Source organism: Microcaecilia unicolor, chromosome 4 (assembly GCF_901765095.1).
Source record: "Microcaecilia unicolor chromosome 4, aMicUni1.1, whole genome shotgun sequence".
NCBI lineage: Eukaryota > Metazoa > Chordata > Amphibia > Gymnophiona > Siphonopidae > Microcaecilia > Microcaecilia unicolor.
Genome location: NC_044034.1, coordinates 139,471,366 through 139,483,998, shown reverse-complemented (window position 1 = coordinate 139,483,998; position 12,633 = coordinate 139,471,366). Strand labels below are relative to the sequence as shown.

The 12,633-nt window shown below is 38.7% G+C and overlaps 2 protein-coding genes across 5 annotated transcripts in view; one reads left to right on the top strand and one right to left on the bottom strand.

Annotated features, from left to right (window-relative positions):
* TCP11L1 (t-complex 11 like 1) overlaps window positions 1-3,563 on the top strand; it is a 38,687-nt gene extending 35,124 nt beyond the window's left edge. For all 4 annotated transcript variants that reach the window (XM_030200640.1, XM_030200639.1, XM_030200641.1 and 1 more), the window contains one exon: window positions 3,183-3,563. In XM_030200640.1, the coding sequence (XP_030056500.1) occupies window positions 3,183-3,418 (236 nt within the window). In that variant the 3' untranslated portion in view covers window positions 3,419-3,563. The remainder of the gene's footprint in view (window positions 1-3,182) is intronic.
* A 2,115-nt stretch (window positions 3,564-5,678) lies between these two features.
* Window positions 5,679-12,633, bottom strand: part of CSTF3 (cleavage stimulation factor subunit 3) — a 208,140-nt gene continuing 201,185 nt past the window's right edge. The window contains exons 19-21 of the mRNA XM_030200638.1: window positions 9,183-9,277; window positions 8,929-8,989; window positions 5,679-6,381 (exon numbers count right to left, since the gene is read on the bottom strand). Of these exons, the coding sequence (XP_030056498.1) occupies window positions 6,185-6,381; window positions 8,929-8,989; window positions 9,183-9,277 (353 nt within the window). The 3' untranslated portion in view covers window positions 5,679-6,184. The remainder of the gene's footprint in view (window positions 6,382-8,928; window positions 8,990-9,182; window positions 9,278-12,633) is intronic.

The following is a 12,633-nucleotide window of genomic DNA, read 5'->3' as shown; positions in this document are numbered from 1 at the left end:
TTTCCTTTCCCTGTTTCCCCCTGCTTCCCTTTCCTTGTACAATTATCTATATCTATTACTCTCCAAATGAGTGACCTCTTTCCATTTTAATGATTTGTAGTTGTTTGTAATTCTGCATGAATTAATACCATCTACCAATGAAGATTCTGGTGTATCATTGCTTTCCATGGATGAATTAGCAAACTAATTTTCTAGGAAAATTAGTGCCATACGTCAATCGCTTGAACATCAGTCTAGGCAGGACCTGAGCTAGTCCTCAGAACAGCTACCAGAACAGTCTGGGGGCGGCGGCAAGGTTCCAATAAAGTACTGAGATCAAGGTTTTAGGGGTAATTCTACATTCCAGCCTTTTATTTCATCCGCATGTCTCAGCAGTGGTATGCAAATACTTGTACCACCATTTGAGGCAGATTTGCTTAGTGCAACATCTGTTTACTAAAGGAGTATTGTGGATTATATTGTATTCACTGGTTTACTCATACTTAAGACTACTGTAACTGTTTGCTGGTTTGAATCAAAGAGAGGTCAATGGACTTCAGTTAATTCAGAATACAGCAGTAAAGCTCATATTGGAGCACACAAATATGACCATGTGACCCCATTACTGAAGGAGGAACACTAGGCACTGGTGAGATTTCATATTTCTTTTAAGATCTTAGTTTTGTTCTTTAAAATCTCAGTTGGTCTTCTTTTTTTTTGTTGGCCTGTCATTTGACCCCTATATCTCTACTCAAGTTCTCAGTTTGGCCTCCCGGTGTCAGCTAGTAGTGCCTTCTTTTCTCCATAGTCTCACAGCATAACGCAATGTTTAGCGTGATTAGTTCCACGGGTTGTGGAACCAGTTGCCAGCCTTTTAAAGGCTGGAGACTGTTATACTGACCCTTTAAGAGGTTACTTAAAATGCATTTTTTTCAGAATGGCTTCCCTGAGGCTATGAGGTGAGTCCCCCCCCCTTCTTTTCCCTCCCCTATTCAGCTGGTGGAGTTGGGGTGTTATGTGCCAGGGCCTAGGGCTCTGGTAACCTAGCAGGTTATTGTTCTTATTGTTTCTACTATTTTTACTTTCGTTTTGAATGCTGTGCTTACTTTCTTTCTTTGCTGTTTCTTCTTTTATATAGTTCGTGTTCCTCTTTTGATTACTCTGATTGTACTGCTAGTTTATTTTTTATGTACCTCGCTTGAATGGTTGCCCTTAAATGGGTTATCAAATAAAAATAACCTTGAACCTTTTCTAACCCATTTAGATTGTACACCACTCTGTTCTGCTTGTCAGTTGTTGTGGTGTAGCAAAACCCAAATAAAGAATATGTTGGGTAATTGATCAAAGATTATTATTTTGTCTGATCTAGAGCGAAAAGAGCAAGTTGGGAGAAAGGCCTATATAGTTAGCAAGGCTATTTGAGTCAAGAGTAGGTTTCTTCAGAACAGGCTTGATGATGTCTTCCATTGAGGGGGTATTCCACCAGAAGATAAGCTATTGGAGACTCACTAAAGCAAAGGGGGCAAGACTATGGAAGGGAAGATCGATCCAAGATGAAGGAAAAGGGTCAAGGAGACAAGTAGTTTTTCTAGAAGAATTAAGTCCAGACATGGGAAGGTGAATGTTCTTTTTATCTGCTAAGTGACTATCAAAACACAGAAATGGGTCTAAACTACTTGTATCTTGAGATTTTGAACTGTAAGTTCTGGTCTCTAAAACTTAATTTTCTTTCTAGAGAGGGTTTTATTGTGCTTGTCCTAGCTATAAATTTGGTTTTATCTGCATTTCATTTAAGTTTCCAGTAGCCATAGTCAACTGCTGTAATACATTCTTGAACTGATGTATATATTACTTAGATTGGATACAAGAAGAATTAATGTGATATTGCTTGCATAAGTATAAAATGCAACCTCTAGCTTTTGACAGTGTTTTCCCTAGGGTACTCATTAATTTATTAAATAGGATGGGTCATAGTGGAGATCCCTATGGGCTCCACAACTTAAAGACCAATATTCTGACCATTTATCTCAAATTGTACTCTATCCCCCGTTTACTAAGAATCGTGCTAATGGCAAAACAGCTTTGAATGGGCTGTGTCGGCATTGCTACACAGCGTAGTAAACAGGGGGGTATATATATTCTTTGTAAAAAAAAAAAAAGCTGGTTTAAGGTTTATAAAAGAAAAAAAAATACTTAATATAGAGCTCTCTGGTAATCTAATAATTGGAGAAGTAACACATGGTTAACCAAATCAAAAGCACTAAAGATCAAATTGTAACAATATAGCTTGATAACCTTTGCTTAAACGATGGCAAATGTCTGTAATCGGCGCTATAGTCCTGTCAAACTCAATTGGGTAGAATGAAGAATATCAGATTGCTCAAAGTAATTTGTTAATTGGTTTATAATTCAAATCTACTTCTTGCAGAATTTTTAAGAATTAGATCTGGACTATTTTCATTTGAGTTAAGTGAAATTGTTCTTAATCCAAGTATATCATCCACCCAGGTCTAATACCATAAGGAAAATAATGGTGGAGGATTCCGTAATAAATAGGAGGGGCAGGAATCAAGTACAAAGTTTTAAAAGAGAAAAGAATGCTGACAAATATTTCAGTTGAACAGAGTGAGAATTCTCCCATGATCTTTCTACTAGAATCTCATTATCTCTTTGGGTGATCAAATACTTGTCGTTCTTATATTAGGGAGTAAGGAACTATGGTTTTGTTATTTCTCATAAGCTTGCATGGTATCAACTGCACATTGGCATAAAGTCTACTAGTTCTAGTTAGTAAATGTTCCATTATCAGCACCATTGCATAACATCACTCATATTTATGTTATGACAAGATTATCCTGCTAAGAATACCACTTACAGCAGGGGTTATTAACCTATTTTTAATCCCTACACCCCTTTAACTGATGATTGAAACCCTTTTATCCCCTTCCAAAACCACATGTTCACTTGTGACTACTGACAACTACATATATCACCATTAGCTGCTAAAATTACAATAGTACACAGTTATACTACCAAGAACTGTTTAATAACTACCTTCCCTCTGTCTACAAAGTTTCAATAAACTGCCTCAGATTTCAAGACCCTTCTCTGCACCCCGTTTGCCGTCTTCCATCACTGATTAAGAAACCCCTGAGTTACAGGTAAGCATCTGGTTACTTTTACCTGTGATTGATTTTTTTCAGATTCACGAATCCATACCTTTTTAAAGAGTTACCTTGCTTCAAGCAATCATAAATCATTTCCTGCACTTCCTGGAGGATTAGGCCCTATTCAAAAAGAGCTGGAAGAGATTGCTGTCAAGTATGTTCGCCTTGTCAACTATAACAAGATGGTGTATAGTCCTTACTATGATGCAGTTCTTGGAAATATACTGAAAAAAGAAGAATCTCACTTAACTGTTCAGTCAGAGAAAGTCTAGTAATGGCAACTTGACACGTTAACCTGATGCAAAAAGCAGTTACTTCATTCCGCTTTGAAAATTATAGTTCTTTACACCAATGTACATTTCTGTCAGTGAAATGTGAGTATTATAATGTGAGAAATAAATGTAATTATGAAATCAAGACCTGCTTTGTATCTTTTAATACTATGAAAGTATTTGAAAGTGCTTTTATTAACTCTGATGCAAATAGGAGAATAACAGATAAGGGATAAAACAAATGAAGTCAAATATAAGTACAAAAATATTTTTGAACAGATTGGTAACTCTCTTCGTAAAGGTGTTGCTTTGTACATGAGCAGCTCTTCAGGTAAGATCAACATGTCAATATGCAGATCTGAATTGACTCTCATGCCTATTTAGAAACAGCCAAGCACAGTACCTTTTATTTCCATGGGCAATAAAGGTTAAAAAAAAAAAGTGTCAGTACTTTTTAATGGAAATAATTTACAGCAACCATACCACTTGACTGCAGGCAAACTTGGTAATTTTAAATATGCCATATTATTGTGGCAATACAACAAAGCAGTGGGTAAAAAACCAGGAGTTCCAGAGTGAAGATGAACCAAACTTTATTAATCAGTATATATATTATTGTGGCACTCATTTACACCAGTTTCTAAAAAGATAAGAACCCTACCAATTTATCCTTTTGGAAGTGGAAGACATTTTTGCTAGTAAGGCATGATGCAGAGGCCCAGGGCTGAAATCTGTGGAGTGGCCCCAAAGCCCAACTTCAAGCTAGCTGTTCTTCAGCTTAAGGCCCTCCTCTTCCATAGGGGCCCAGAACAAGTGCTCTAAATGGCAACCCTTAACACTGGCTCTGCCTTTATTCTCAGCTCTGGCAAGGATCACCTCTACTTGTAAATTAAGTCTTTTTATTTAGTATACATTTGTGAATAAGCCTCTGTCTTTCATTTCTTAAGATGAGGGACATAATGTAAGGTGACAGTTACTTTATTTTAAATTATTTATATCCTGAACAACTCTGTCCCTTTTAGGTGGGGAGCAGGAAAAATGCCATCTTATAAAGTGCCACTCAAATGGGTGCTCTGAAGTACCAGTAGGGATCAGGCACCATAACTTTCCAAGTGGCACAAGAATAGAAAGCTGCCCTGAGACCACCCAGACATTGTAAGAAAAGTTGCTGGGGTAATGTTTCCAATGCCAGGCTCCATCAGTGATGTCACCCACACATGAGGAGTCATTGTCCTGCTTGCCTCAGAGAATTAAAGCTTTAGGGGGTTGTTTACTAAAGCTTAGCTCGAGTTATCTGCAGCAGGGCCCATTTTATTCCTGCAGGCCCTGCTGCCGATAACTGAACTAAGCTTTAGTAAACAACCCCCTACGTTTGTTCTCTGTCTTGCGCTGCGTATGTCTAGTAGCGCTATAGAAATGATAAATAGTAGTAGTAGTTATCCAACAATAAACAGCAGCCAGGAAAACAAGATAGTGAGTTTCTAAAACACACATATGATTTAACCTCAGTTTCAAGTAAAATTGATCTGCAATAAAAATAATAAACACCATATTTTAGCGTTTGAGGATCCAATAATGCCTCTCTAAAGGATAACCACTGGATTCTCACAAAGAAAAAAAAAATAAGATTTAAACCCCAGAGCTATCAAGTTACCCAGTTTCAGGAGGGAGACTTCATTGTTAATTTGTGTAAGAAAGAAAATTTAAACAAATTACAGTTACACTATTAAAAAGAACCTTATGCTGATTTTTACTTAAAGCAACTGACTGGTACGCATGCCATGGATACAAAAGTACTTGTGGTCTTTGTAGCTACATCACGGCAGATGGAAAGTACACATCAAAAATAATTATGATGATTTCAAAATGAGATTAAAATGTCCCTCTCCTGATCTAACCTGCCCTCTTTTCCCCACAAGTAAATGCGTGTTATGTCTGTGCACTTCTGGAGAAAAAAAGGAACAATTTCCAAAAGGCATAAAAACATTTATGGGCTCTTTTACTAAAAATTTGTGTTAGAAAACAAGTTTATCTAATTTTATTTTAAGGTTTATTCAGGATTACTATATGGCCATCAGTAGACATTTTACTACAACAGTACTGATGGGTAAAGTTTGACCTGATTGTTTGTATGTGTTATTATTATTTTTTTTAATAAAAAAACTTTTTAAGTGGCTTGATGACATGGAGAGATAGTAACATCCTTCCTCCTCCACACAATTATTTATCAAAAAGGTTTGAAAGAAGAAAAGTCATTGAGTCCGTCCTTGATATCCTTTTTATTTTCAGGAATGTTTCCCTTTGTAAACTACAAAAACAGATCTCATACATTCTGCCATAAATAGAACAAAACAATAAGGCAGGACCCTAACATGAGCAAACTGAGAACAAGAATTTTTCAGAAAATGTGAATTAAAAATGCTTCACAATTATAAGCCATCCAGTTTTTAAAATAAAACTGTTGAGAACCTGCAACACCTCAAGTAGTCTGTAATCACTTTCGTGAAGAACAAAATGCTGTTATGCATTTTGAACTGTTTCCATATGTTTGAAAACCTAATTCTGCTCAAAGTTCTACAACTCAGCCATTCTTTTTCTTTTCTTTTAATATGGAACCATATGTTATAAAGAGGCACCCTAGTAACCACAGTGTCTTGATTCTAAGATGTTTATAAAAGTGGTTGTCTGTCAGGTGACTCAATGGCAAAAAAGAAAATTTCCTTTTAATACAAGTCTCTCTTAAAACAGAATAGATTTTGACTCATCTCATCGAATCCTCTTTTGCTGTCGTGCTCTGTATATGTCATGAATAGGAGGAAGCACCGATCCTTTTTCTTCTTCCTCATCTGAATCTTCATTTGGCCTTTTCATAGCTTTATTGAGGATGGCATTTTCCAAAGGTCCATTGCCTTCCACTGTTAATTCAGGCTGGCCTCCAGTAATCAATCTCACAGCTTCATCCACTGTTTAATAAAAACAAACACCACACTGTCATACAAAAATAGATTATAAATGAGCAACTGAGCTGGATTCTCACTGACCACTTTAAATTAACATAGTATTATCTTGCTGAGTCGGCTGCTATTAGATCTCATTGCTTTGTTTAAAAATATAGTTTTTATTATATTAGATGAATGCGATACACTGGATATCTTCCATATTAATTCATCATAGGTTTGGCATGTAAGCTAGTGATACTTTTTATATGGTGGGCATCTAAAATTAAGGAGATGGGTGGGGATGGGATTTGATACACTGCCTTTCTGTGGTTACAATTAACCACTAATATACTGTCTCTTTACTTGCAAGTTTTTAACAGTGTGCTTGCCATGATTATTGGCGAGATCTGTTCCAGTAGCCTCAGAATCATACAGATTCATGAAAGCCTAAGCAATAAGAAAGCTAGACATATTTCTCCAAGGAAGAACACAATAGAGGAAAATGTAGTATGCAGGCAGTATAAGGCAGTCAGTCCAAAGCAGTAGAATACACATCTGGTGTTAAAACACTTTTTGGCAGGATTATTGACATTTGTTTTCCAACTTCTGCATGATAGTTTCTTTTGTTCATATTGCTACTTGGTTTCATAAACCAGATGTTGATGAGTTTATGATTTTTTTCATACATTGTATATGAAGTTGTGGCCTATCCTGGACTCCTGAAGCAGGCAGTACAGCTGAAAACACTGCCTGTGTCGAGTCCCTTGAATGGAAATGTGCTCTTCAATGACTGTTATAGTTTTCAATAAAGGACATCTCCACAGTTTTGCTGCTGATCTTTGAGAGTCATGCTTTGCCTGGAGGTGTTTCCACTGACACCATGGACCTTCGAGTCAATGGCAGCTGTCAATTTCAAGAATGTCGGAGGAAGTTTTCCCAATGTGTTCATAGGGCTGTAGATGACTACATTGGCTGAGGCCCTGAATTCTAGCTAAGCACAGAAAAAACTTTCTGGGTCTTAGAAGGGTTTGGACTATATGACAGAGTTCTCTGAAGAGTAGGACTCAACTGCTTTCCCTCAAACCCTTCCCCCTCTACAGAAAGAAGCCTTCTCCAGAAGGCCTCAACATCACAGATTAACTTAACTAACACCATTCCATTTATTTCTTTTAATAAAGAGACGGAGGATATACAGTAGTTCTGCCCTGGATTCCTCCTCTAATTCCTTGACTTTCTCCAGAAAAGCGTTCACAAGATTCTGAGGGACACACAGAAAAAAATGTTGGCGGGAACCACCTCCTCCCCTCCACAATCTACCCTATCAATAGGAAGATGGACTCTGTGTACAGAGTCCAGAAAGCTCATCCTAGAATTAAGAAGCATTAGCTTTCTCACCATGCTATAGTGGCCAAATCTGCTCGCGAGAGCTTAAAGTTTACCAGTCCTCGGTGACCTCGAGGGATGCTGAGACGCTGGATTCTCTTGGGAGAAAAGTGTTTCAGAATGCTACATTCTCTACCATATAGATTCTAAATATCTTTTAATGCAAGACACTTTGCATAAGATAGAACAGTATAAACATCCTCTCCCTCAGGACATGCCTGCTATGCTTGGGTCACTAGCGAGCAATGGGAAAGAGTGTGGAAAGTTCATGGTCAGATCAACCTTTGATGTGGAGGAGTGGCTTAGTGGTTAGAGCACTGCTTTTGACATCCAGAGGTGGCCAGTAAGATTCCCACTATTCTCCTTGTGATCTTGGGCAAGTCACTTAACCCCCCCCCCCCCTTGCCTCAGGTACAAATTTAGATTGTAAGACTTATTTATTTTTGTACCCCACGCTTTCCCACTCATGGCAGGCTCAATGCGGCTTACATGGGGCAATGGAGGGTTAAGTGACTTGCCCGGAGTCACAAGGAGCTGCCTATGCCGGGAATCGAACTCAGTTCCCCAGGACCAAAGTCCACCACCCTAACCACTAGGCCACTCCTCCACTCCAGGGATAGGGAAATACCCAGTGTACCTGAATGTAACGCACTTTGAGCTACTACTGAAAAAGGCATGAGCAAAATCTAAATAAATAAATGGACTCAAGGCTTATTAGAGCTTGTAGCCTCTCATGGTTCTCAGACTCACACCTCCATCTCAGTGTGCAGGAAAAGTTACTGATGTGCAATGCTGTACAAAGAGACATTTAAATACTTGTGTGGCACAAATGCATACCAAGTGGGCCTCTTTCAATTGAAAGAGCACAGTATGAGGGTGAAAGAGGATAGACTCGGGAAGTAATGTAAGGAAATTCTTCCTTACCAAAAGGGCAGTGGGTGGGTGGTGGAGATGAGGACTGATTCTGAATTCAAGAAAACATGCAACAAGGGAGAGTAGGGATTAATAGTAATTACAGATGGGTAGACTAGATAGGCCATGTGGTCTTTATCTGCCCCATCCATACCAACATTTTCTGTGTTTCTGTTACAGGCACCTGAAGTGGCTCATGCCTTCTGCTTGTTTGAGTATGACAATAACTAGAATTAAATATACATTCTACTGGGAACTATTATTTAAATAACTTACAATCCGGCATCCTACATCTTCGGAAAATCCCCATAAGTTCATCCACTTGCACAAAAGGACCCTGTTAAAAAAAAAGTTTTTCCATTACTGACTAAAAATTAGCATTATTTTATTATTTTCTATTGTTACCTGCATATATATGAGAAGTACCAAAAGTTAAACTTCTTTAGTATACGGACTTTAATGATTTGAAGGGTGATGAGTGTGTGAAAGTAAAACATCTTACTATTAGCAGTAAAATCTTGCAAACATACCTGGTAACAGATGGGAGGAGGAAGAAGCTTCATTAACACTACAGCAGCTGGAGGAACTGGGAAAACACCACCTGGCACAGGATGCATTCCTGGAGCTGTTGATGAAAGATCAAAAAAACACAAAAAGTCTCACGTCAGAGTGCACAGTTTTGCAGTCTATAAATATACTTTACATAAAAAAATAATAATGCAGCAAATTATTAGACCTATGCAGGAAAGACACAGCATACGTTTTGCAGGTATCTGACCAATACCAAATGCCAAGCAGTGTATTAAGCAAAGTGTGGAGTATAAAAGGAAATGGTGCTGCTAGATTTTAATATGCAAGATATAGATTGGAGAAGCACATTTGTAGAATCACAAGCAGAGATCCTGAATTTCTTTTCAAGAGACTTTCAGGAAATGGGAAGGGGCAATCTAGGACGGGGGGGGGGGGGGGCTTTCAAATGCAAAAACTGTTTTCTAATGTCCCTGTGATGATCAGATGATATGGTTTAATATGAGAACCCAAGCAGTAAAACGATGATGGAAAATTCAGAGTCCTAGGGTTTAGGATAGTCCAGAGGCCTTTGTAAACCATATTTCAGGCTGTTCCACGATAAAGTGGCACCAAACACAACTTTCTACATACAGCCCATTAAAAACCAACAGAAACCAAGCAAACACTTGCCCTCATAATGCTATTGACTGCAATCAAGTGGTGTTGTGATGTCTAATTAACATCATTCCTTTATGTAAATGATAATAAAGCACATCAAGAACCAAGGCTAATAATGTCTCGGTTCTGTGACCCCTCCTAAAACTACACTGAGGAATTTTAGGAAATGCATTCTGTGCTGGATGATTTTCAAACTGTCACAATACACATTCCTTAACATTTTGGCTAAAACAGGTAGATTAGTCATGAGTTCATAATTATATACTTCTATATAATTAGAGGTTGATTGTCATTGTTATCATTATCTATTATTTTTTTTCATTATTTCCATACAATTAGATTTTGTCTGCTATTGTTACAGTAAAACTTCCTGATGTTTTTTTTTAATCAGCTTCTTTCTTGTATTTCTGCTTTGAATCCTTATTGGAGATCTAGCAATCTATAGGTACTCTTGTAATGTAATAACTTGCTGGATCTCAAGGATACAAAACAGGGCTTTCTTATAATACACTGCACTGCAGCCTGCTTCAATGTCATGGGTAAATAACCATTCACCACATTAGAAATACGTGGACCTGAAAAGGGAGGGCTTTGGGGGAGGGTGGAATTGGAGGTGGGAGAGAGGGGGGGCGATAGGCAGGGAATGGGAGGTCATTTATAAAACATAATCAAAAAGTTGAAGTATATTCTGTATTTGATATGCACGGCAAACTTAATTGTGTATTCTTTGTTATGTAACTGGCACATTGCTATGTGCAAATTTGTATTGCGAATGTGTTAGGTATGCTATGTTCAGAATTAACAATGTTCAATAAAGACTTCTAAAAAATAAAAAAAGAAATACGTGGACCTAGGAGTTCTATTGGAGTGGAGCAGTAGCCTAATGGTTAGAGCACCAGTCTTGACATCCAGACAGAGCTTGCAGGTTCAAATCCCATTGCTGCTCCATGTGATCTTGGGCAAGTCACTTAACCCTCTATTGCCTCAGGTACAAAATTAGCTCTCATTATCTCATCCTTTCATACCACATCATACACATCCCAATGGATCAGATGTTAATATGTTCAAGGATAAAGGCCAAAGAAGAAAGTCTCATATCCTGGTGATGAATGACTAGGCGTGCAGATGGTGTCACTGAGAGTGTTCTGTTTTCCTGGATCATGGGTTGATTTTCCAAGGGCTGCTCAACAGAAATGGTGTCCATCTACTGAAGAAAGGACAGTGTCTTCTTCAGCAGACTGGCTAACTTACTGAAAGGAGCTTTAAACTAGTTTTGTTGGGGATGGGTGAACAACCCTCAGGTTAGTAAATCATTAAATACCTCTATACAAATAGGATAAAAGGGAAACAACTGTAAAGAAGGGCCAGCCCAATTATAAGGCAAAACTAAGCAAATGCACTTTTTTTTATTTGGGGGGGGGGGGGGGAGGGAGGCGGCACTAAACAAGCAGTTATGGTGAAAGCAAAACAATAGAGACAAGATAATCACACACACACACAAAACAGAAGGTACTTTTGCCAGTAGAAAGGGAGGGAAATTTTATATAGCCCATTTACCTAGTATTGTAGGAGGGGTACAAATGTATTGCCATACTGGGACAGACCAAAGGTCCATCAAGCCCAGCATCCTGTTTCTAACAGTGGCCAATCCAGGCCTCAAGAACCCGACAAAAACCCCAAAACAAAACAAAAATTAAAATTAATAATGTTTAATGGACTTTTCCTTCAGGAATCTGTCCAAACCCCCTTTAAACTCAGCAAGGCCAACTGCTGTCACTACATTCTCCGGCAATCAGTTCCAGATTCTAACTACGTGCTGAGTAAAGAAAAACTTTCTCCTATTTGTTTTAAATCTACCACATTCTAGCTTCATCTTATGTCCCCTGGTTCTATTATTGTTAGAAAGTGTAAACAAACGCTTCGCGTCTGTCCGCTCCACTCCACTCATTATCTTGTAGACTTCTATCATATCACCCCTCTGCTGCCTCTTCTCCAAGCTCAAGAGCCCTAACCATCTTAGCCTTTCCTCATAGGGAAGTCCTCCCATCCCTTTTACCATTTTCGTCGCCCTTCTCTGCACCTTCTCCAATTCCTTTATATCTTTTTTGAGGTGCGACGACCAGAACTGTACACAATACTCAAGGTGCGGTCTCACCATGGAGCGATACAACGGCATTATAACATCCTCGTGCTTGTTTTCCATCCCTTTCCTAATAATACTCAACATTCTGTGGGCTTTCTTAGCTGCCGCAGCACACTGAGCAGAAGTTTTCAACGTCTTATCCACGATGACTCCCAGATCCCTTTCTAGGTCTGTAATTCCTAACGCAGAACCTTGCATGACATAGCTGTAATTCGGGTTCCTCTTTCCCACATGCATCACTTTGCACTTGTCAACACTGAACTTCATCTGCCACTTGGACGCCCAATCTCCTAGTCTCGCGAAGTCCTCCTGTAATCTTTCACACTCCTCCTGCGACTTGACGGCCCTGAATAACTTTGTGTCATCTGCGAATTTAATTACCTCACTAGTTACTCCCATCTCTAGGTCATTTATAAATATGTTAAAAAGCAGCGGTCCCAGCACAGACCCCTGAGGGACCCCACTAACTACCCTTCTCCATTGAGAACACTGACCATTCAACCCTACTCTCTGCTTTCTTTCAACCAGCTCTTAATCCACAATAATACCCTACCTCGGATCCCATGACTCTCCAGTTTCCTCTGGAGTCTTTCATGAGGCACTTTGTCAAACGCCTTCTGAAAATCCAGATACACAATATTGTAGGCTGA